Here is a 22,872-nt window from a genome sequence, read left to right as displayed (position 1 = left end):
ACTAGTTTAGGCCACACTTTTTCGGGGTGGTCATACGCCTAAAATGTTGTAGTGAGTCCAAATTAAGTTGGTTATCGAATATAATTTTGTCAATCCTTAACCTAAGTCTAATAATATTCCTAAGTTTTAGCATAACTTCTCGAGTTATAGCTTGCTAAGCCACTTACACCATGCAAGGTTGAACTTGAACGAAATTAGACAGATAAAATATTTAACCAATATATAATAATAAAGCAACTACTCCATTATACTCGATGGAAAAAAGAAATTACATACGTGACATAGAAAAAAATGGTTCCATAAGAACAAAATCATATACTATAAAATGATCGTCTTTTAGAACACGAAAATACATAAGTTTCCACCTAAACTTATAGGAGAATAGTTCTTTGACGTTTTTTCTTGTCGTGATCATCTCGGAGGTTATTGACATATTGACATTCATCTAACCATTCGGAATATATGTCGATAGGCTCGGTCAAAGGTGTCGCGATGGTACAAAATCTTTCTTTGCAATTGTAGCAGATGGCCTCTCCAATCAAATTCTTCATATCAATGAGACATTCAACACTACTTCCATGGCAGTAGAATGGACAAGTGAAAACTGTATCAAGTTTTTTCATTGTCTTCTTTGGTACTGGCTTTGTTCTTGACTTCCTCTTTCCCATTTTTTTTCAACAAAAACTTTAGGATTTTGATTTCTAAAGTAAGAGCCACTCCTCTATTTATAATAAAAAAAATTGGTTTCCTATATTGATTAGGATTCGGATATATAGAAATTCCTTTTCTCTTTTTATTAGGTTTGTTTTCCTAATTAGTTTGGGTTTAGGAATCGATTTATTTATGGAAACATATAGTTTGAAGGACTAAAACACGTTTTCCTAAATTGAGTCAAATTAGGAAACTCCTTATGCTTTTAAGTTCTCTTTTCCAAGTTTATTTTCCTAAATTAAGTCAAATTAGGCACAAAACTTGGAGGAAAAGAAAAACAATTATTGACATATATACGAGTAAAATATCAAAAGTATAATTGTACCAAATAATTGTATAACTAATATCAATGACAAAATTCGATTGCAAACATTATATAGTTTCCAAAATAGTTTTTTTTTGTTACAAAACGGGGAACAATGCCAAATAATTTTTTTTGTGATAAACGAGTGAAAAAAAATGCAAATTGAAGGAATAATCATATTACCAATAAATGAGGTGAAAATTAGTTTGTCCCTCCAACTTTGTCTTAAAATTCAAATTCCTTTTCCACCTTAAAGTTTAAACTATTGACATTATTCCCTCCTATACCAAACAATGCTTATTTCACCCTTTTTTAGTTATCAAACCCCCTCGATGTACTTTGATATTTTTATCCTTATTGTTTCCACCATATTTAAAAGTTCTTTATATTTTCTACATATACATTTCTGCATCGGAAGCTCGCCGTATTCTATACAACAACAACAAAAAATAGTATAATCCCACAAGTGGGGTCTTGGGAGGTGTACGCAAACCTATGTTGCGCAAACTCTCTAAAATGTCGCTGCACCAGTGTCGAATCCTAAAAAATTCCATTACTTTTGGAGGATCTGACAAACCCGGCTACATTTTCGAAGAGTCCGAGCAACATAGACGCAAACCTTAGCCCTACCTTGAGAAGATCGAGAGGTTGTTTCAATAGGCTCAAATACAACCACCTCTACGAAGATTACAATTTCAAATTGTGTGACTCCCATTTTCTTTGGATTAACAAATTGTCATGTCATTACAGAATGAACCTAACTTCAAAATGGCTCTAAAATACAATAAAAACAAGGGAAGAAATAACAAAATGTACCATTACTTTTTCTTGCCTGCTTTACCCTCTTTCCTTCTAACTATTTCATCAGCATATTTCACACCTTTACCTTTGTAGGGCTCTGGAGGCCTCCATTTTCTGATTGAAGCTGCAAACTGACCGATTTCTGATTTATCGTAACCACTTACAGTGATTCTGGTGTTTTCTTCAACCTTAACCTGCAGTCCATCAGGTATTTCCATCTTTACTGGATGAGAAAATCCAAGATTAAGAACTATGTCTTTCCCTTCGACCGTTGCACGATATCCTACCCCTACCAATTGAAGTTTCTTCTCGAATCCTTTGGAGACACCGACAACCATGTTATCAGTAAGAGTCCTGGCGAATTCAATGCAGAAAAAAGAACATGTTCAGAGTAAACACAATAAAGATGCATTTACACTTATCACTGCATTTGTATTGTCACTAGAATTGACCATCAGCAAGTCATGCCAAATAAAGATTTCAACAAGCTAAAAGCACACAATCATCTAACGTGACAGCTCAATTAGCTAATACAGTTTACACTGAGATGAACTTTAAAGTTTAAAAGTGCAGTATATGCACTTGTGTCTATTCATGTGGTTTAAAAGTGCAGTATACTGCTGAGATGCATATAAATCCTTCTAGTGATTGATTTGATTTATTCTACGATATTCCTTAAAAAGTTTTGGTCCTCCAATTACTGCTCAACGGGTTTCAAACCAACCACTCGTACAAATTCCATTCGATACGAGTTATCGGGTCTTTCCAGCAAGACTATATTTCCTCCTTCCTAGCAACAAATACATATACCAAGAGCACTGTCATAGGCAGATCATGGGAACAATCGTACTGCAGCCATTGATCACAAATACTATGAATTTCAACATGACTGATGCCTTTTAACCTTAGAAAACTACCACAAGCACGGATACCTGTCCTCTGCTAGCAAGCCCTAGCGGTTTTTCTGTCTGTATTCCCTCTTCTGCCCAATATTCACCTCTCAAGACCTTAGAATCATTACTGCTTCGAGAGCACTAAACATCTGCTACATTTGAATTTTTTGGCCTTTAACATGTTTAGATGAGAAATATGTGGAGTAGTAGCTTTTTCGCTACTTACTTTGAAGGATCTCTTATATTTTTGGGTCTCCTCAAAGCAAAAGAAGGAGCATTTGGTCATATCAATTTAAGAAGTAAGATACAACAATAGCTTTAACAAATCAATAACGTTTAAACTACAAGGATTGCTAAGATTATAACATGTTTACCATAAGTAAGAATGAAACCGAAGAAAAGATCAAGAAAACAGAGTGATCAAAACTGCAAGAATACCTGAATAAACCATGCATTTGATTTGCCCTTCTTGTCTCCATAGCTTTTCTGACCCTTAGAACACCTTCCTCTTCTCTTTCAAGCTTTACTTCTCGTGGATAAGTTATGGCCATCTCTCCTAGAGGTCCCTTAACTTTCAAATCTTGGCCTTCCATTGTGAGTGTCACATTAGAAGGTACTGTTATTGGTTGCTTACCAATTCTTGATTCTTTACATTCGACCACCTTCCTCACGAAACCAACACGACGAACAGCAACACTCGATACATGAAACCCATTCAAACTCCCGACGAAAGGATACCTTAAATTGCTGACATAAAATAAAAGAAGACTAAATATATATGTTTTTACAAGAAGCCTACACAAATAACATCCACACTCGACACATGAAGCCCATTGAAACCCGCCAATAAACAGAAAAACAGGAACAATGTTTAAGTATTTACAAGAAAACTTGCTAATCCCCGAGACCTCTCCACTGTCTAAGGGGGTGGGTGGCACAGCATATCTAAGCTCCAGGAGCTTAAGCCAATAAAACCATAAAGTGGTTTACAACCAATTATAAAGCGGGGTGACAATAGCATCCATGATAAATATGAAAACAACAAATTTCAAATATTACAATTAACCACTTTTTTATAAGTAAATATTGGAATAAACAACCCTAAAGTTCGTAGCATAGACTCATAATAAACCTGACCACCTCAGTTTGTGACTAATGCTCCTCCTTAAGTTAAATTAACTAAATGTCAAAAAGATTTTCTTTCCCAGCAGATAATTATCCATTAGGTAATTTTACAGCCAGAGAAAGAGAGGTACTCCCCTCCAGAATTGTGAATAAAATAAAATACCAATTGTGACATCCCTTCTCTCCCACTTCACAAAACTAAAATAAAAGCCAACCCGCAGAGAAGGGGTGGCATATCATTTCTAAGCTGCAATAACTTAGAAACAAATTGACCAGGAAATAAGAAATGCAGACTGCCCAATTCCAACTATTCAAAAAACTGAATGAAATTGTAAAAATATCAAAACTTTTCAGTTTCAACAACTAAATCAAGAATCCAACTTGTAATAAACACCTGGGACTAGCTTAATTTTCTGTAAAAGGCGCTGCAAAACTTAACAGAATAAACCCATTAGGAAATTTCACAACAAAAGCTGAGAGGGGAAGCAGAAAAACTAAGTTTTTTTATTCAACATACAAAAGCTACAATCATTGTTAGTAGATATAAGGAAAACCCATAAGCGAAAAGACACAAAATTGCATAAACTAGACACAAATTGACCGAAAAACTGGAAATGTGAAATACCCAATTTCAGTTATTCAAGAATCAAAATGAAAATGCATAAAAGAACAAACTTTCTAGTGCCAACAACTGAATTAAGTAGCTAAAGTTATCTGGTATGTAAAGAAGCTGTGACTGCGGAGCTAAATTAGGTTCTTATTTTTTCCCACAACACAAAGCTAAAAAAAATTATTCGTTAAAAACAAGAAGCTAAAAGACAGAAAATTTCTTAAATTAACACAAATTGGAACCAGAAACTAGAAATGTGCTATACCCAATATCAACAGTTCAAGAATCAAAATAAAAATACTACAAAGAACAAGCTTTATAGTGTCAAAAATTGAATCAAGTAGAGCTAAATTTACCTGGTATGTAAAGAAGCTGTGAGTGAAGAGCTACTCATTTTTGAATTTGCCTGCAGGCTACAGCTGCTATAGCTCTAAAGAATGAGCCTGAATTATCTGGTTTAGCTGCAAATAACGGATATTGGCAATTTCACCCCTTATCCTATTTCTGCTAAATGACAAATATTCCCCCCTCTTTATATAAATTTTCACTTTTGCCCTATTGATCTCCAATTTTTTTTCCTTTTTGATAATTATGATATTGAAGTATTAATTAGACTATCTATTATGTTAATGAAAGAAAAAAATTGAACGGATGCATTACTTCAAGAATTTGAATGGTTGAAAGTTGTAAGAATTGTATAGAAAAACAATTGCCAAGTTGTAAGATAATTTTATGCTAAATCTACTTCTATTTTCGTAATATCGCTTTAAAGAGCGTTTTAAATACTTTAGTTCAATGATAAAAGCATATACAATGCAGATTGTGCATATCAATGATTTGAATCATGTGTAGACAAAAATTAATGCAATGTTTACATAGAGAAAACTTGAAAATCGGGCTCCCTATTTAGCGCATTTTAAATTATATGCAACTGATATGTGGGATTTGTGCTTATTAGAAAAATGACTATGGTTCATACCAAAATCATGTCACTAGTGACACATCATTTATTCATTTTTCTAGCTTATTGTATTACAAGAAATCACTAGAATATGTATATGAACATCTATGAAAATATAGATTCTTTTTTGTTTCTTATAATTTATGAAAAGTATAGATAAACTACCATATATTTTGAGCAATTTTCCAAAAGTTCACTGTTTAGTTTTCAATCTCATATCAGATCGTGTCTTGAAAGAGTGGCCAAGAAATTAAGCTTGATAAATCAAAAGTTGACTCACTCCATAGATTCATAATGGTAGTGAAAATAGCTTTTTAGAAATGTAACATTCTTTTAGATGTAAAATGTTATGGCAAATAATTATAGTCGTTTGATATTTTGATTTCTTGATAATACCAATATATAGCCAAAAATGGAGGTGAAGTAGAATTATTTTTTAAAAAAAATAAACATATTAACTATGGCAGAGAAGTTTAAAGTAGTGTCAGAGTGATGTACTTGTTAGGAATAAACCCCACAGAAATAATATTCACGGTAATAAAAGCGGAATAATAATGTAGTACCGAGATACGGTTATTAACAAGAATAAAAGAGTGATAACGACACCAAGATTTTTACGTGAAAAAAACCTTTTGAATAAGGGAAAAAAATATGGTCCCGAGACGACCAATTGATATCACTATAGCAAAGAATTTTACACTTTGTAGGTACGAGTAAAATACTTCAAAGACCACTACAACACTCAAAAGGAATAACCCTCTTTTGATAATCTACCTTACTACAATATCGCTCACTCTCTATTTTTCTCACATACTATTTTCTTATACACTGTCTGTGAAACCTCACTCTTTCTTTCTATCTTTGTTGGTGTGTCTTCGACTGAATCAGGAGCTATCTATTTATAGACGTCCAAATCTCCTTACTTGCATCATGGATGACATCATCATAATATAAATGTCAAACTTTCACCTTGTGAAAGCAATGAAAAATCTGCCAACCCAAATCACATTTCCGGTAGATTTGGCAACATGGTACTCTATGTCAAAGGAAGTTTGTCTTCCTTTCACATTCATGGGATGGACCCCACAATCTCCCCTCCAGTTTCATGCATCTGAAGGAGGTATCTCCTGTTTTTCATATAGAATTCATGCCGACAAGTTCTTTGCATAGCTCGAACTTGTCTCTTGGTACCACCTTGGTGCAGCATATCCCAAGGTTTCTCGCTTGTATGGATCTTCTTGACCTGTATAGATCCATCATCTATTCTTTCTCTAATCCGGTGATATCTCACGTCGATATGCTTCGTCCATGCATGATACATGATGTTTTGCTTAGGTATATTGTACTTTGACTATCACAATAGACGACATACTCGTTTTGATGTAGTCCAAGCTCTCGAAGAAACCGCTTGAGCCATACCATCTCCTTGCCAGTTTTTGTAATGACAATGTACTCTGCTTTAGTTGTTGAAAGTGCAACACACTTCTGCAATTTAGACTGCCATGATATAGCTCCCCCTGAAAATATAAACAAATAACCAGTAGTGAATTTTCTATTATCAATGTCACCTGACATATCTGCATCTGTATAGCCCTTCAAGATCGGATGAGATCCTCCAAAGCACAAACAATCTCTTGTGGTACCTCTCAGGTACCTGAGTATCCACTTGACTACTTCCCAGTGTTCCTTTCCATGATTTTTAAGGAATGTGCTAACTACACCAACTGCATGAGCAATATCAGTTCTGGTGCATACCATTGCATACATCAAGCTTCCGACTGCTGAAAAATAAGAATTTCTAGCTATGTTCTCTTTCTCCTCCACTGTTGTAGGACACATCTTCTTGCTCAACTTTATATGACTAGCAAGAGGTGTGATGGCTGGCTTAGCATTTTTCATGTTGAAGCGTTCTAGTACACGTTCAATGTAATTCTCCTAAGACAGCCACAACTTTCTGCTTGTTCGCTCTTGAACTATCTTCATACCCAAAATTTGTTGTGCTGGGCTCAAGTCCTTCATATCAAATGACTTGGACAAATCTCCCTTCAACTTTGCGATCAGCCCCTTATTTTTTCCTAAAATTAACATGTCATCCACATACAACAACAATATAATACAGTTATTTTCAAAAAATCTTTTGAAGTATACACATGGATCAGAATATGTCTTTGTGTAAGTTTGACTTTTCATGAATGAGTCAAACTTCTTGTACCACTGCTTTGGTGCCTGCTTCAACCCATAAAGACTCTTATTCACTTTGCACACCATATGTTTCCTTTCAGCTACTTCAAATCCTTCTGACTGCTCCATATAGATCTCTTCTTCCAAATATCCGTGAAGAAATGCAGTTTTCACGTCCAACTGCTCCACTTCAAGATCTAGGCTAGTTGTTAAGCTCAAGATTGTTCGAATATAAGTCATTTTGACAACAGGTGAGAAAATTTTGTCAAAATTAATACCTTTCTTCTGTTCGAAGCCTTTAACCACCAATCAAGCTTTGTATCTAACCAGCTTTCTATTTCCGTCTTTCTTGATTTTAAAGATCCACTTATATTTGAGTGGTCTTTTACCCTTTGTAAGTTCAACCAGCTTGTAAGTGCCATTTTTCTGTAAAGATTCCATCTCTTCTTGCATGGCTTTCATCCACTAGTTTTTTTCTGGATGGGACAACACCTCCTTAAGACTTTCTGGCTCCCCTTCATCACTAATGAGGGCATACTCTGTGGTAGGCTACCTGCATGACTCTACCCTTGGCCTTTATGATCTCCTCAAAAGTTGAGGTTCTTCTCCCTGAGTGGGGTGCTCCACTTGCTCGACATCATCATCAAGTTGCTCCCCATGTTCGGCAACCTCATTGGTCGTACTTTCTACACTTATGGGATAGTTAGAATAAGAAGGAATGGTAACAAGGTTAGGGATTATACCATTTTTTGCCTTCTCTGACTGGTCATCTACAGTTTTAACTTCACTTTCACGGAAGATTACATCTCTGCTTCTAATGACCTTCTTCTTTAGAGGATCCCACAATCTGTATTTGAACTCTTCATCTCCATATCCGATGAATATGCAAGGAACAGATTTATCATCCAGCTTTGTTCTCTACTCCTTTGGTACATGTGCAAAAGCTCTGCAACCGAACACCTTCAGATGCGAGTAGGACACCTCCTTGTTGGTCCAAACTCTCTCTGGGATGTCAAATGCCAACGAAACTGATGGACTCCTATTGATCAAGTAACATGTTGTTTGAACTGCTTCGCCCCAGAATGACTTAGGTAGTTTAGCCATTCTGAGCATGCTTCTCACCTTCTCCACAATGGTGTGGTTCATCCTTTCGGCAACACCATTGTGTTGTGGGATTCCAGAAATTATCTTTTCATGTCTGATCCCATGGCTCGAACAGTACTCTTCAAATTCCCTTGAAGTGTACTCGCCTCCATTGTCACTTCGGAAACGCTTTAGCTTTTGGCATGTCTCCCTTTCCAATAAAGCATGAAACTTCTGGAAAACTTGAAATACCTAATCTTTGGTTTTCAAAATATAAACCCATAATTTTCATGAAGCATCATCAATAAAAGTAACAAAATATTTGTTACCGCCCATCGATTCAATTTCCATTGGACCACAAATATCAGAATATACTAAATCAAGCATATTTAATTTTCTTTCAGACGATGTTTGAAATGAGACGTTATGCTACTTACCGAATAAACAGAAGTCACAAGGGTTTACCGTTGTACCTTTGGCATAAGAAATGAGTGATTTCCTGGCAAGAATCTGCAATCCCTTCTCGCTCATATGACCCATTCTTTTGTGCCACAAATCTGCAAAAATCTCATCTTGTGTCGCGTTCAATTCACCTTGGCATATTTATGCATTTGTGCTGTACAACGTGCCATGAGCAACTCCCTTTGCAATCACCAATGATCCCTTGGTGAGTCTCCACTTTTGATTTGCAAAATAGTTCTCGTATCCATCTCGGTCTAAAGCAAATTTCCGAGATCAAGTTCATCCGCAAATCAGGTACATGTCGCACGTACTTTAGAACCAATGTGCATCCGTCATTTGTCTTGATACAAATGTCATTGATCCCCGCAATCTATGAGTAACTTGTGTGTCACGACCCAAAATTCGCATGTCGTGATGGCGCCTATCTTAATACTAGGCAAGCCGACAACCTCAATAAGCCACAATTTCTTTTAAATTTGAAAATATAATATATAAATTTAATAGAAAAATCCCACACATACTGATATAAAATATACTCCCAAAACCCGATGTCACTGAGTACATGAGCATCTAAATAATAATAATAGTCTGACTGATAAGAACATTGTCTGAAAAATATAGAACAACACAATAACTGAAGGGAAGAGAGATAAGGTATGCGGACGCCAAGTAGCTACCTTAATAGTCTCCAACAGATAAATCACCAAGTCTAGCAACCGCCGTATCCGGGAGCACCTGGATCTGCACATGAGGTGCAGAGTATAGTATGAGTATAACCAACTCAATAAGTAACAATACTAACCTATGGGTTGAAAGTAGTGACGAGCTTAGCAGGTACAGTCCAGTATAGAAATAACGATACAGAAATGTAGGCATGCTTTCAAGTTCAACAGTTAAACTCAGTACATGTAAAAATAGATCAATTCTGAACAATATGAGGAATATTACATCTTTGTATCTACATGCCAATGTACATACTTTATGTGATGCACCTTAGTGAAAACTTCGTGCACTCACAATCTAAAAATACTCAATCACTCAGTACTGTATATAGCCAAACCATCCCATGGAAGATCCATCCCTCATATATATGTACACATCAACTGACAGTCAGTCACCCAATACTGTATAAGGCCAATCCATCTAAGGGGAAGATCCATCCCCAAATATCAATGATTCAGACAAGATCCATGTCCAAGAAAAATCCATCCCTCAATATAAATGCTTCGGGCAAGATCTATGCCTAGGGAAAATTCATGCCTCAATATAAATGCTTCGGGCAAGATCCATGCCCAGGGAAGATCCATCCCTCAATACATATATCTATGGCAAGATCCATGCCCAGGGAAGATCCATCTATATATATATATATATATATATATATATATCAATTACGCTCACTGTGGGGGGTGCAGACTCCGGAGGGGCTCCTTCAGCCCAAGCTCTATAATAGCCAAATCCAGGCATAAATAAATAAATATAAATATCACTCAGAATCTCCAGTCTCTCGGGCTCTCAATGACACGAAAATCAGCCCGACATAATGATATGATGTATCAATAAATGACAACAGAGACTGAGATATGATATGCAAGTGACAGATGTGACTGAGTACACAATTATATTTTAAACAAAGAGTTCAACAGCAATACGACCCATGTGGGTCCCAAAATATATCGTCGTGTAGCCTAAACATGATCTTTAATATTAATCTCAACTCAATTTCTCGAACACGTGGAGGTTATGCGGATAATGACATTTATTTAATTATGCAACTCCACGGAATCAATTAAGTCACAATTCCTATGATGCATGCCCGTCACCTAGCACGTGTGTCATCTCCAAACAATTCATACAACACGTAATTCAGGGATTCATACCCTCAAAAATAAGTTTAGAAGTGTTACTTACCTCAATCCTAGCAATTCTTTATTCCAATAAACCTTTCCCTCTCTATTCGGCCTCCGAACGCCTCGAATCTTAGTCAAAATAATTCGATACAATCAACACGAGGTATATGAATCAATTCCATATGAAAATGCTAAATTTCACAATAAAATCTGAAATTAACTCAAAAATTAACAGTGGGGCCCATATCTCGAAACCCGATAAAAGTTACAAAATATGAACGTTCATTCAACCACGAGTCCAACCATACAAAAATTACTAAATTCTGACTCTGATTCGGCCTTCAAACCCTCAAATCAATTTTTAAAAAATTCCTATTATAATCCCTCAAATCACAAAATAGGTGCTGGAAATAGTATTATATTCATGAATAACGGACCAAATCAAGTTAAGATTACTTGCCCCAGTCCAATTTGTGAAGTTTGCCTCTGAAAATCGCCCAAACTGAACTCCCCAACTCTTTTTTTGTCAAAAATGGCAAAACCCCCCGTTTATAGAGCCTCTGCTGTTTTCGAGCGCCACAGGTAATGTGGGGCGCTGCCTGTGGTGCAGTTTCCAGAACCCCAACAATTCCTAGCGCCAGGTCTAGCGCCCCACGCTACCCTGGGCGCTGGCGGCGACGGAAAATCTTTTCCGACACGGAAATGGGCATAACTTTCTCATACGATGTCCGGATTCGACGATTATTTTTGCTATGGTTCCAAAATTGCAATACAGATCTAATGCTTCAATCAAAACAGGAATTTGGAGATTATTTGCTTAATGTGATACCACTTAATCTTGAAGAAACGACGTCGGAACATTCTACATTCGATGTCGAAACCTAGCAAATCAAGTCCGATTGACCTCAAATTTTGCACACAAGTCATAAATAACATAACAGACCTATTCTAATTTCCAAAATCGAATTCCGACCCCGATATTAAAAAGTCAACTCCCCGATCAAACTTCTAGCTTAAATTTCTATTTTAGCCATTTCAAGCATAATTTAACTACAGACTTCCAAATACTTTTTCGGACACCCTCCTAAGTCCAAAATCACCATACGGAGTTGTTGGAATCATCAAAACTTTATTTCGGGGTCGTTTACACATAAGTTAATCATCCGGTCAACATTTTCAACTTAACCTTTCATCTTTGAGACTAAGTGTCTCAATTCATTCTGAAACCTTACCGGACCCGAACTAATTACCCCGACAAGTCACATAACAACTGTAAAGCAAAACTTGAGTAGTAAATGGGGAAACGGGACTGTAATACTCAAAATGACCGGTCGGCAGAGGCAGATGTAGCTTAGTGGCTACGGGTTCAACTGAACCCATAACTTTCGACGCGGAGTAAAAATTTATATGTAAAAATTAATTAAAATTGAAAAATAGTAGATATGAACCCATAACTTTTAAAATACAATGGGTTCAATGTTAAAAATCTTAAAATTGAACCCATAGGATTTAAATTCTGGATCCGCCTCTGTCGGTCGGGTCGTTACATTGTGTTACCCATTCTCACAAGGCCAAAATCACCTGCTACATATCTGTAAAAAGGATATCTTACCGGTGTGGCATGGTAAGATGCTGCTGTATCAACCACGTATTCTGACTCTGGACCTGACAAGTGCATATATTCCTCTTCCTCATTTATAAAGAGGACAACATTATCATTGTTTTGCACCATGGCGGTTGTGTTGTCATTCTTCTGGCCACTAGTTTCACATTTTCCCTTCCTTGAATTTGGAAAATCTCTTTTGAAGTGACCTGGTTGATCACAATTGTAGCAATTCCTGGCTCTTGATTTGGATCGGTTCTTAGACTTCTCACGAGCTCCGGATCTACCATAGTTGCTCGAACTCCTTTGATAACTCTTGCCTCTACCTTCTGTGATGAGAGCATGTCCTTGATTTTCAGGCTTCTTTCTTATCTTCTCATTGAGTAGAAGAGCTGATGTGACATCTTTCAACTCAACGGTAGTCTTACCGTGCATGATGATTGTTGTGAGATTATCGTACGAAGATGGAAACGAGTTCAATAACAAGATGACTTTATCTTCTTCCTAGATTTTCACTCCGAGGTTGGCGAGTTGTGTGATTAGTCCGTTAAATATATTTAAATGCGACAAAAATTTCGTACATTTACCCATGTGTTGGGCGTATAGCTTCTTCTTCAAGTATAATGTATTTGTCAACGTTTTGGACATGTATAGACTTTCCAACCTTGTCCAAATGCCACATGCGGTGTCTTCATCAATGATGTTATTTACCACATCATTTGATAAGTGCAACCTGATTGCACTAGCAGCCCTTTCATCCAAGTCAGCTCAATCCTCAAATTTCATGGTATCAGAATTTTTGGCATCATCATCTAGTACCTTGTGTAATCTTTGTTGGATGAGCAGATCCCTCATCCTCCTTTGCCATGTTGAGAAACTGCTATCTCCATTAAATTTTGCTACCTCGTACTTTACTCCGGATATTTTTTTTTCACCGAGTATAGTACGACAGACAGTGAATAATACTTCTGTGAACGAGCGAAACATGTGCTATGATATTAGTTGTTTGGAATAAACTCCCACAGAAATAATATTCACGGTAATAAAAGCGGAATAATAACGTAGCACCGAGATACGGTAATTAACAAGAATAAAAGAGTGACAATGACACCAAGATTTTTATGTGGAAAACTCTTTTGAATAAGGAAATAAACCATGGCCCCGATACGAGCAACTGATATCACTATAGCAAGGAATTATATACTTTGTAGGTCCGAGTAAAATACTCCAAAGACCACTACAACACTCAAAAGAAATAACCCTCTTTTGATATTTCACCTTACTACAATATCGCTCACTCTCTATTTTTCTCACAGACTATTTTCTTATACCCTGTATGTGAAACCTTACTGTTTCTTTTTCTCTTTGTTGGTATGTCTTCAACTGAATCAGGAGCTATCTATTTATAGATGTCCAATTCTCCTTGCTTGCATTATGGATGATATCATCATAATATAAATGTCAAACGTTCACCTTGTGAAAGCAATGAAAAATCTGCCTACCCAAATCACATTTCCTTTAGATTTGGCAGCATGGTACTCTATGTCAAAGTAAGTTTGTCTTCCTTTCACATTCATGGAATGGACCCCACAGTACAATCATTCAACTTCAAGCATGGATTGAAAAATTTATAAAGTCGTTCTATGGTACTACCCTACAATGCAAAAGTAGGAACCATTAGCAGAACTTAATTAATTAAGAAGTAGTCAAATTAGTTCATGATTACATGTTTCGGCATTTACAACATCCTTGGGCTTAACCAGCTTGAAAATATGTTTAACATAATGCGATATTGTTCGCTCCTAACTTACACAATTTATCCAAAAAGGTTCGCGTCATTAAAAGTATTTCTACACCTTATATATAATTTCTCAATCTCTTCGACTACCTATATGGGAACTTATTCACACATTCAACAAAAAATGACCATCATTTCTTGGATGTAAGGTAGGGATATGGTATAATTATCAATACGAAAAACGGTTAAAACTTCTCTTGTACTATATGAAATAAGACAACTATACCCTGTGTTTAAAGTTGGTAGCATAATTACTTATTATAATAGCTCATGATTACATGTTTCGGCATTCACAACATCGTTGGGTTCAACCCGCTCGAAAATACGTTTAACATGATGCGATATTGTTCTCTCTTAGCTCGCACAATTTACCGAAAAAGTCTCACATCATTAAGAGTATTTCTACACCTTATATATAATTCCTCCATCTTTTCGGCTACCAATATAAAAATTTATTCACGCACTCAACAAAAAAAATGACCATCATTTCTTGGATGTAAGGTAGGGATATGGAATAATTATCAATACGGAAAAGGGTCAAAATTGCTCCTATACTGTACGAAATACGATAACTATACACTTTGTGTAAAGTTGGTAGCATGATTGCCCTCGCCGTGACCAAATGGGCGCATTCTTATCCTTTTCCACTAACAGATCTAATTCTTTTTTTTTTAATTAATATTTTCTTTCCTCAAATAATATGTCATATGTCCTAACCAAATCAAAGTGGATCAGATTTACTCTTACACAATTCGTATGGTTCAACTTTGGATTGAAGTCAACAGTCTGTGGCCTAATCTAAATTAGAACCTAAGCCCAATATATAGAGTGAGCCCACTTTTGTTTTAAGATTAGGGCCCATATTTGTGAAGAAGCAGTAATAGAGACAACAGTTCCTTGGACTTTTCTTATTTCTTTTTCTTTCCTAAAGTCCTCCCTTTGGAAGTGAACCCCACTGCATTTGATTACTTTGTTTTTTGTTTGTCCTTCTGCCTGTCTTTTTTTTAAAGATGTTTGTCCAAATCAATTTGAAACCACTTTCATGAGTACTTACTATCTCATTAGTCCAAGCAGATCGAAGAAATCACTTAATGTTGTGTTAGATTTAAAACCCGATTTCTAAGATTTGTAATCCGATAACCATTGGGCCATACTCTTATGTGCTTCTAAATGTCATCTTATTATTTGAAGAGATTTTATATAATCTGATAATTGCCACAAATCTAAAAACATGACCATGGATAGGAAGGGATGAATGTTGAGAATAAAGGTTAAAGGTTAGGTAATCGAGTGTTATCCTTATTTGTAACAGTAACTTTAATACACCACTTGGTGTTTTTGTATTTTTTCGTATCTCTAGACTTCTGTTACTACTTGTTGTCTTTTGTTTCGATTTTCTGATTACATTATCTATTGTTAGTTTTATATTTTCGCTTCGGTTGTCAGATCGGTTTACTTGTTATTGCCCCTCCCCTTTCCCTTCCTGAGCTAAGGATCTACCGGAACCCTTCACGGAGCTCACTTGTGGATTACACTCACTGTTAGTTGTTGGTGGTGGTGATAATTGCCACATATACCTTTGCTTTTCTATGGTTGAGAAAATACCAGCATCAAGTTCTCTCTATCTTAAAAGGAGTAGGGGCCTGAAAAGGTAAAGTAGGTCCCCACACAAAATATTGCCCCCTGCCCTTAGTCCCAACCCACATCACAAAATGTATAAAGATGGTCATTCTGGTTTTGTGCTAACTAACCAAGCCCCTGAAATAGTAGAAACTAGGAAATTGCTGTCCAGTTCTTTTTTGAGGTTAAAAATGGTTGGAGGATGAGATCATCCATGACATGGCTCTCACTTTCTAACTACTTTGGACCACTTCCACCATATTCTAATATTGGATCTAACAAAGTAAAAATTACGGCCACCCCGGTTCACTGAGTTTCGCACGATATCTACTATTTCCCATCAACATAGGGATCAGATAATTTTGTCTGTCAAAATTTTGATATATGAGAAGAAATCACCTAGTATTTTTACCTCTGCTAGAATTTGAACATGAGATCCCATGAAATACACTTCATTAACTATTACTCGACACAGTTGGTGAAGCTAAGAATGTCTAATTGTATACCATAGCCCCAAACTAATATCCTTTTTAAAGTGAAGTCCAACATTAAATTTCTTGATTCTTATATATACTTTTTATACGGAGGCAGACCTACATCGTAGGCACAGAAGTCACCGGCATCCGAAAATTTCGGCAAAAATTTTATATATACTTGCTAATTTTTTCAAGAAATAGTCAGATATTAACAAAGGTCCTCGTACCAATTTTTATGAGCAGTAATAAATTTATATTGAATGTAGCGGTGCCCCGTAACTGTCGAATCTTGGGTCCGGCTCTTCTTTTATATATTCAAAACTAAATCAACCAAGTTCTTAATTTGAAAAGGATGAAAAGTAACTTGTTAGAATTAACGGATCAATAAGACTACACTGATTGGTAAAAGCTTCTCACCTTCTGCAATATAAGCTGAATTAATTTGAAAACAGATTTTAGGAACATGTCACTTTCTTAGAAAAGAAAGGAGACACCACAATTAATACTTCAAATATTTGCATACTCTAGGCAATTACTAAGAGCCCGATTGGACATAAGAATTTTTTTCCTTTTTTCAATTTTTATTTTATTTTAAAATTAGCGTTTGTTCATAAAATTTTCAATTTTCACTTGAAGATACATTTTAAAAATTTTCGAAAGTTTGAAAAACTCCAAAAAACTATTTTTCAAATTTTTCACTCAAATCACTCACAAAACTTCAAAAATAACCCAAAATTATATTCATGTCCAAACACAACTCTAAATTTCAAATATCATTTTCACTTGAAAAATTTTCACCCTTTTTTGGAATTTTACAATTCTTATGTCCAAACGCCCACTAACATTAACTACATGTAGCAACCCCTTCTGAATACTTCTCAAAACTTCAAATTTCCTTTGAACATTTAATGAAATAGCATGGAGACACTACTTATTAGCCACCTAATCATTAATATGGCTTACTATTATATATATAAAAAATTACAAATAAAAATATCTTTAAAATGTTTAGAGAACTCGAATAGTAATAGTGTCGTATAAAACGGAACAGATAGAGAGCCTGTTTGGATGGGCTTAAAAGCTGGTCAAATTAGCTTTTAAGCAGTTTTTAACTGAAAAACCCAACTTTTTCTAAATTGGCTTAAAAGCCATATTGCTTTGACCAAGAATATTACATTATTATCCCTTATAATTTTTCTTAAAAACCGAAATTACCCCCAAGTTAAAACCCTACAACATACTATTTTTTTTTTCTCCATTCTACAATATTTGTCAATTTATTGAAGTTCTTAACGTGAGGCAAACAATATTCATTCAATTGGTATAATTATATTCTAAAATCAAATCATTCAATCAATTTACGTGTTACCCATGAATTTGAAGCTATGAACGGAAAATATAATATTATAGTCATCATATTCTTTATAATGTTAATAACTTTAAGGATATTTCAGTCATTTTAACAAGAAAAAGTGTTTACCAGCACTTGTTTACCAAACACTTCATCAGCTTGTTTTAAGTTTCAGCACTTTTATCCAAACGCTTAACTGCTTATTTATAAAACAAGTTCCAGCACTTATAAAGTGCATGCTTTTAAGCACTTAACTTAAAAAAGCCAATTTTTTTTAAGTCAATCCAAACGGGTCAGAGTATGGACAGTTCGTTAGTCAGGTATACAAAAACTGCAAAGATAACAAAAGGGGTCTACTAAGTTTAAAGATGTTGTGCCTCCTTTTTATCTAAAAAGAGTTATTGGACTTCTGAATGGAAACACACTTACTTACACATCATAACAAAAAAGATCTAACAACCTTTTACCTAAAATAGTCCACAAAAGCGGTTGATTAAGTCCTATCATTCTATTCCTTTCACAGAAACACAACAGATCAAGAAAATTTGACAATGGAAATTTATGTAGAGTTAGGTTATTATGTTACAACAGATGAATATGCTTCTATCTTTTTACACACCAAAAAATGACAGCCTATTCTCTTCTTTTTCAAGTGCCAAAAGAGAATCTACCTATCTGCTTGCTATTTCCATTGTCAATCTTTTTTATCCCACTAGAATGTGCACAACAATGCCCTACCTTATCATTTTTGAATGTGATCTTCTATTTTATTCGAGCATGTACACTTCGAACGCCTTTCGGATAGTGCCTGAAAATAATTCAAGAAAATGCAGTCATTGCACATTGAATTAAAGTGGAAAATGTGAATGGAAGGGATCCCTTGGTATTGCTCATTGTTATTCCTTTTTGGGATGTACCTTGACTTGTGTCTCTAGTTCTTTAATGTAGTCAGCTGCAAAGTCCAACATATCTGCTGTGTTTGTTTGCTGCAAAGAAACGAAAAAAGAAAAAAGAAAGAATAAGAGAAGCTAAATTTCGACTGCACCATATTTTTGGGCAATTTGTAAGTTAAGATTACCTTGTCCATATTGGGAACAAGATCTTGCAGCTTCCTCATTCTGTCGCTAATTCGCGTTCTTCTTACCTAAGATTTGTTACAATTAAATCACTAAATGCTTAGCCTATCTTTGAAGGATAAAACAACTTGATTTAACTCCAAAGGTTATGTACCCTTTCAGCGATGCTACGAGGATGAGTGGCACAACCTCTTTTTGCTCTGACTTTACAAGGTACTGAATCTTGCAAGAGCTTCTCCATGGCGGATAACTCCGCTGAGGTTTGAGGCAAACTTAGATGAGACAACAGAGTGGGAGGGCGAGCTCGACCTTCACTACTCTGATTATCAAAACCATGTATGCATGAGATTAATCAGGCGTAAAAACAACGTTAACAATAATAATTACTGTTATCACTACTCAATCCCAAACTAACTAGGTAGGCCATGTGAATCCGCAATATTTCGAGCTGTTTCATTTCAACAGGTGGTAAAAGAACGACGAATGTGATTAAGAAAGTACCTGATTATCAGATGCATTTACATTGGAGAACGGCTCGGCCTCATTATCTTCTGGTACTTGAAGGAAATCATCAGTCAACATTTGTGAATCATCCCAAGAAGGCATGGGGAAAACTGTCATGTAACTCTCATCATTTTTATGGCCTTTACCAAAACTTTCATCGCCTGCTCGGCCCTCTTCTATGCTTTTAGCTCCAAATACAGAGATTGGAGCTAATAGCCCCGAAGAAGGCGGTTGTCCGGATTGGAGAGCCGTTTGACTACTAAACCTGTTTGGAGTGGGAAATGATGCTTCGGCAGCAGCATTACCACCAGCTCCATAACCCCCTATGCCTCTCATTGCACCATATTCTGTCAATTGCTGAAAAGTTTTAGTAACAAACTCAAACTCTAATGTCAGATCAAAACATTGGAAATGACCACAAACTTCTATTTAGATTCATTACTTACTTTTGCCCCCTTTGTGGAAAGAACTTTTAAAATCTCAGAAAACCTACTTTTTCTTTCTTCCCTTACCAAAGTATAATAGTTAAAAGAACATCTCAGCAAACTAATAGTCTGTACCAAACAGTTCATGAGTATTTAGTGGCAAAAATTGTTGACTCGCCTCTTTTCTCTTCTAAAACTAATTTAGCTATCTTCAATAACTATGATAAGTATGCATATGCATGCAACTTTATTTTCTAGGAAGATTTGAATTACAGCTGAGAAGCATAGCTTAATAAAGATAGAGTCTTGGCTCAGTCCACGCAATGCAAGATTTCAAAATAAACATTTAGACGAATAAATGAACTTATAAAATGAATCTCCACATAAATTTAAAAACATTTCTTCATCTGAATTTATACCACTAGTCATGATATATAATAAAAATCACTACCAAAAATGTTGAAGCAAGACAATGCATACCATTTTCAATATCAAATTGTGCAAAGAATCCAGCAGGCGAACTGTTATAACGAGTAAGATTTGAATTACTACTACCAGCACCAAATCCACCATCCATTTTCGTCTGGTTCAAACGATTTGAATCTGCCGCACCCAAAAATCTGGCAAAATTATCCATGGCCGACGTAAGGTCCGAATTGTCATTTTGTTGAGCTTGAGTTTGATAATTCATTTGTGAAGCCAAAGAATAATCACTATTTTGCTGAGTTTCTTGTTTCACTGCTGCAATAAACTGCGAATTCTGACTCTGTCGCGCTTGGCTTTGCTCATGTTCTTGTTTCGTAGGAGCTACACCCTCTGATCTAACATTCATATTACTCATGTGATTTTGCTGAATTTGCTGAGTATCACCAATTAGGCCATTATTCGGATTCGAATCTTGGGGATCAATATTAGCCACAAATCTATCGAAAACTTGCTTTACATCATCAGTATTCGAAGCACGAGAATTGAGCAACTGATCAAAATCATCTCTTGCATAACCACAATTACCACCTCCACTAACAACAGCAGTAGGATTATTACTACTCAAAAGACTGGAAAAATAAGAACTCGGAGCGGATCGATATCGAGTTAAGCCAGAAGTCATCTGTTGCTGCTGATGACTTCTATGATCCATACTTTTCTCCTATTTCCTTAGTTTCTCCCTTCAAATACCCAAAATAATTCTCCTTTATTAGGAAAAACAACAACCACTACCTCAAGCGGAAGCAAATTGAGATCGGCTATATGAATCTTCATTGACCATGTTGCTCCATTAAAGATTTCTCCCTTCAAATACCCAAAAGATTTCTCTATTATTAGGAAAAAGCAAAGAAAATTAAAGAAAAATAACAAGATAATAATGTATGCAGCTCAGTACAAGCAACAATAGGCAGATCCAAATTATAGAAAATATAAAGAAATTATTTTAAAATATGTGCATGTAATTAAGTGGCACCTACCAACTTTAAATCCTGAATCCAAGAACTAAAGCTTCAAATTGAAATGCTTTTGCAGACCTTTTTTCAAACAAAAAGTAGAGTTTTTGAGGGGTACCTCAACCCTCTAAATTCACAAATAAAATCATGAATAGAAACCCCACAAGCTCAAAATTTTCAATATAGAAAGTTCTACTACTGAACCAGAGAAAAATAATATTTATATGGCTAGATTTCAAGATACTTTAGAAAAGTTGAAAAGTTAACTAAAAGAGACCCACTAAAGGTAAGAATCAAGAACATAAATACATATGCATAAACGTAATAGAACTATAGCTAACACTTGAAATTGAGCTAAAAAGAAACAACAGAAACAGAAAAATGTTAAGTCATGAGAAGGGGATAAGAATAACAGTGATATACACCACTACATATAAGAGAATATTGGGACAAGAAGATGACAAATAGCAAACAAACAGAGTACACTAAAAGCTATGGTGAAAAAAGTTCCCTTTTTTGCTTTTAATTTTTTAGCCAAAAAAGAAGGTATCTAGAAAATGGATATGGTGATGGTGAAGGGGTGGCAGTAGGAGGAAGAAGAAGAAGTATACCCGGGGTGATTTTGTGGGGTGGGTGGGGGGAGTGGGAAAAAAGTGCAGAGCCAATGAGAACTTCAGCAACAGAGAGATCTCGGTTGTTATTTTTGATATATTCTATTTTTAGCACTAAATGATGAGTATTTATTATATCTGCTTTTTGTCATATTAATAATCTTATGCAATTAATTAAGGGGGCGTTTGTTAAAAGAGAAAATGTTGTCCAAAATTCCTCTCTGTTTTTGCATAAATGTTTCTGGAAAAATTGACCGAAAAAGAATTTTTTATTTTTTTATTTTTGAAAGAAGCTGAAAAACAAGGTTAGTTGAAAAAGAAATTTCTTTTTTGTTCTTTTCTTTTTACATATTTGAAACAACGGCCAAATAATATTCTCTTTTATCTCAATAAAAGTTAGTGTATTCAAATTATAAGGTTCAATCTTACTGGAAAAAAGTCAACAGTATTTTTGTTTTGTTTTATATATTTAGCGGGTAGTACCACAATTGAGTGAGAAAAAGAAAATAATCCTTTTAATTTCAATATAAACTAACAACCATTTTAACTTTTTATAATAAATTCTACATAGTTAGAGTGAGTATTATAAATCACAATTTTGTATAGCTAAAAATCGTGATTGAAGAAAAACTTATTTAATTCTTTAAATAATAATAGTACTATGTAAATGAGGTAGGAAGAGTACTTAATTTATCAATTTTGATTTCGATGATATTTGGAGGATATACTCATGATTAAATTGACACTTTTGTCTATACATAAGTTTTTAATTTTGGAAAATTTGTTTTGGTTGATTGAAGATTTGAAGTTGAAGGAATTGACAAATCAAGATATTTCAACAGAAAAGCTGTGAAAATGACAAATAAAATTTAGGAGAAATTCATTAAAAAATTTAAAATGTACCAAACAAAAAGGTTTAATATTTATTCACTGACTATATAATCTTTTTTTTAATAATAAAGGTTCTCTTTTTTCAATTTTAGTGTCA

General features: G+C 35.2%; 2 protein-coding genes across 4 annotated transcripts; both read right to left on the bottom strand.

The window, feature by feature from the left end:
* Positions 1-1,708: 1,708 nt before the first annotated feature.
* LOC104110756 (large ribosomal subunit protein uL6c) lies at positions 1,709-4,952 on the bottom strand. Its single transcript, XM_009620297.4, has 3 exons — positions 4,801-4,952; positions 3,148-3,456; positions 1,709-2,170 (listed from the first exon to the last, which is right to left on the bottom strand). The coding sequence occupies exons 1-3, from the start codon at positions 4,836-4,838 to the stop codon at positions 1,834-1,836; spliced, it is 684 nt and encodes a 227-aa protein (XP_009618592.1). The 5' UTR covers positions 4,839-4,952; the 3' UTR covers positions 1,709-1,833.
* A 13,412-nt stretch (positions 4,953-18,364) lies between these two features.
* LOC104110757 (transcription factor bHLH80-like) lies at positions 18,365-21,989 on the bottom strand. 3 transcript variants are annotated; one of them, XM_009620300.4, is made up of 7 exons: positions 21,885-21,989; positions 20,315-21,124; positions 19,407-19,756; positions 19,060-19,224; positions 18,908-18,973; positions 18,747-18,815; positions 18,365-18,637 (listed from the first exon to the last, which is right to left on the bottom strand). In XM_009620300.4, exons 2-7 carry the CDS (start codon positions 20,970-20,972, stop codon positions 18,572-18,574), a joined length of 1,374 nt encoding a protein of 457 aa, XP_009618595.1. In that variant the 5' UTR covers positions 20,973-21,124; positions 21,885-21,989; the 3' UTR covers positions 18,365-18,571. The 3 variants fall into 3 exon arrangements, with proteins under 3 accessions (XP_009618595.1, XP_009618594.1, XP_070047873.1); XM_009620299.4 differs by lacking the exon at positions 21,885-21,989 and adding an exon at positions 21,298-21,867; XM_070191772.1 differs by lacking the exon at positions 21,885-21,989 and having other exon boundaries at positions 20,315-21,867.
* Between the last annotated feature and the right edge of the window lie 883 nt (positions 21,990-22,872).

This window comes from Nicotiana tomentosiformis, chromosome 12 (assembly GCF_000390325.3).
Source record: "Nicotiana tomentosiformis chromosome 12, ASM39032v3, whole genome shotgun sequence".
In the NCBI taxonomy this organism is placed as follows: domain Eukaryota; kingdom Viridiplantae; phylum Streptophyta; class Magnoliopsida; order Solanales; family Solanaceae; genus Nicotiana; species Nicotiana tomentosiformis.
The sequence above is the reverse complement of the archived record's forward strand: the minus strand, read 5'-3'. Positions and strand labels throughout refer to the sequence as shown.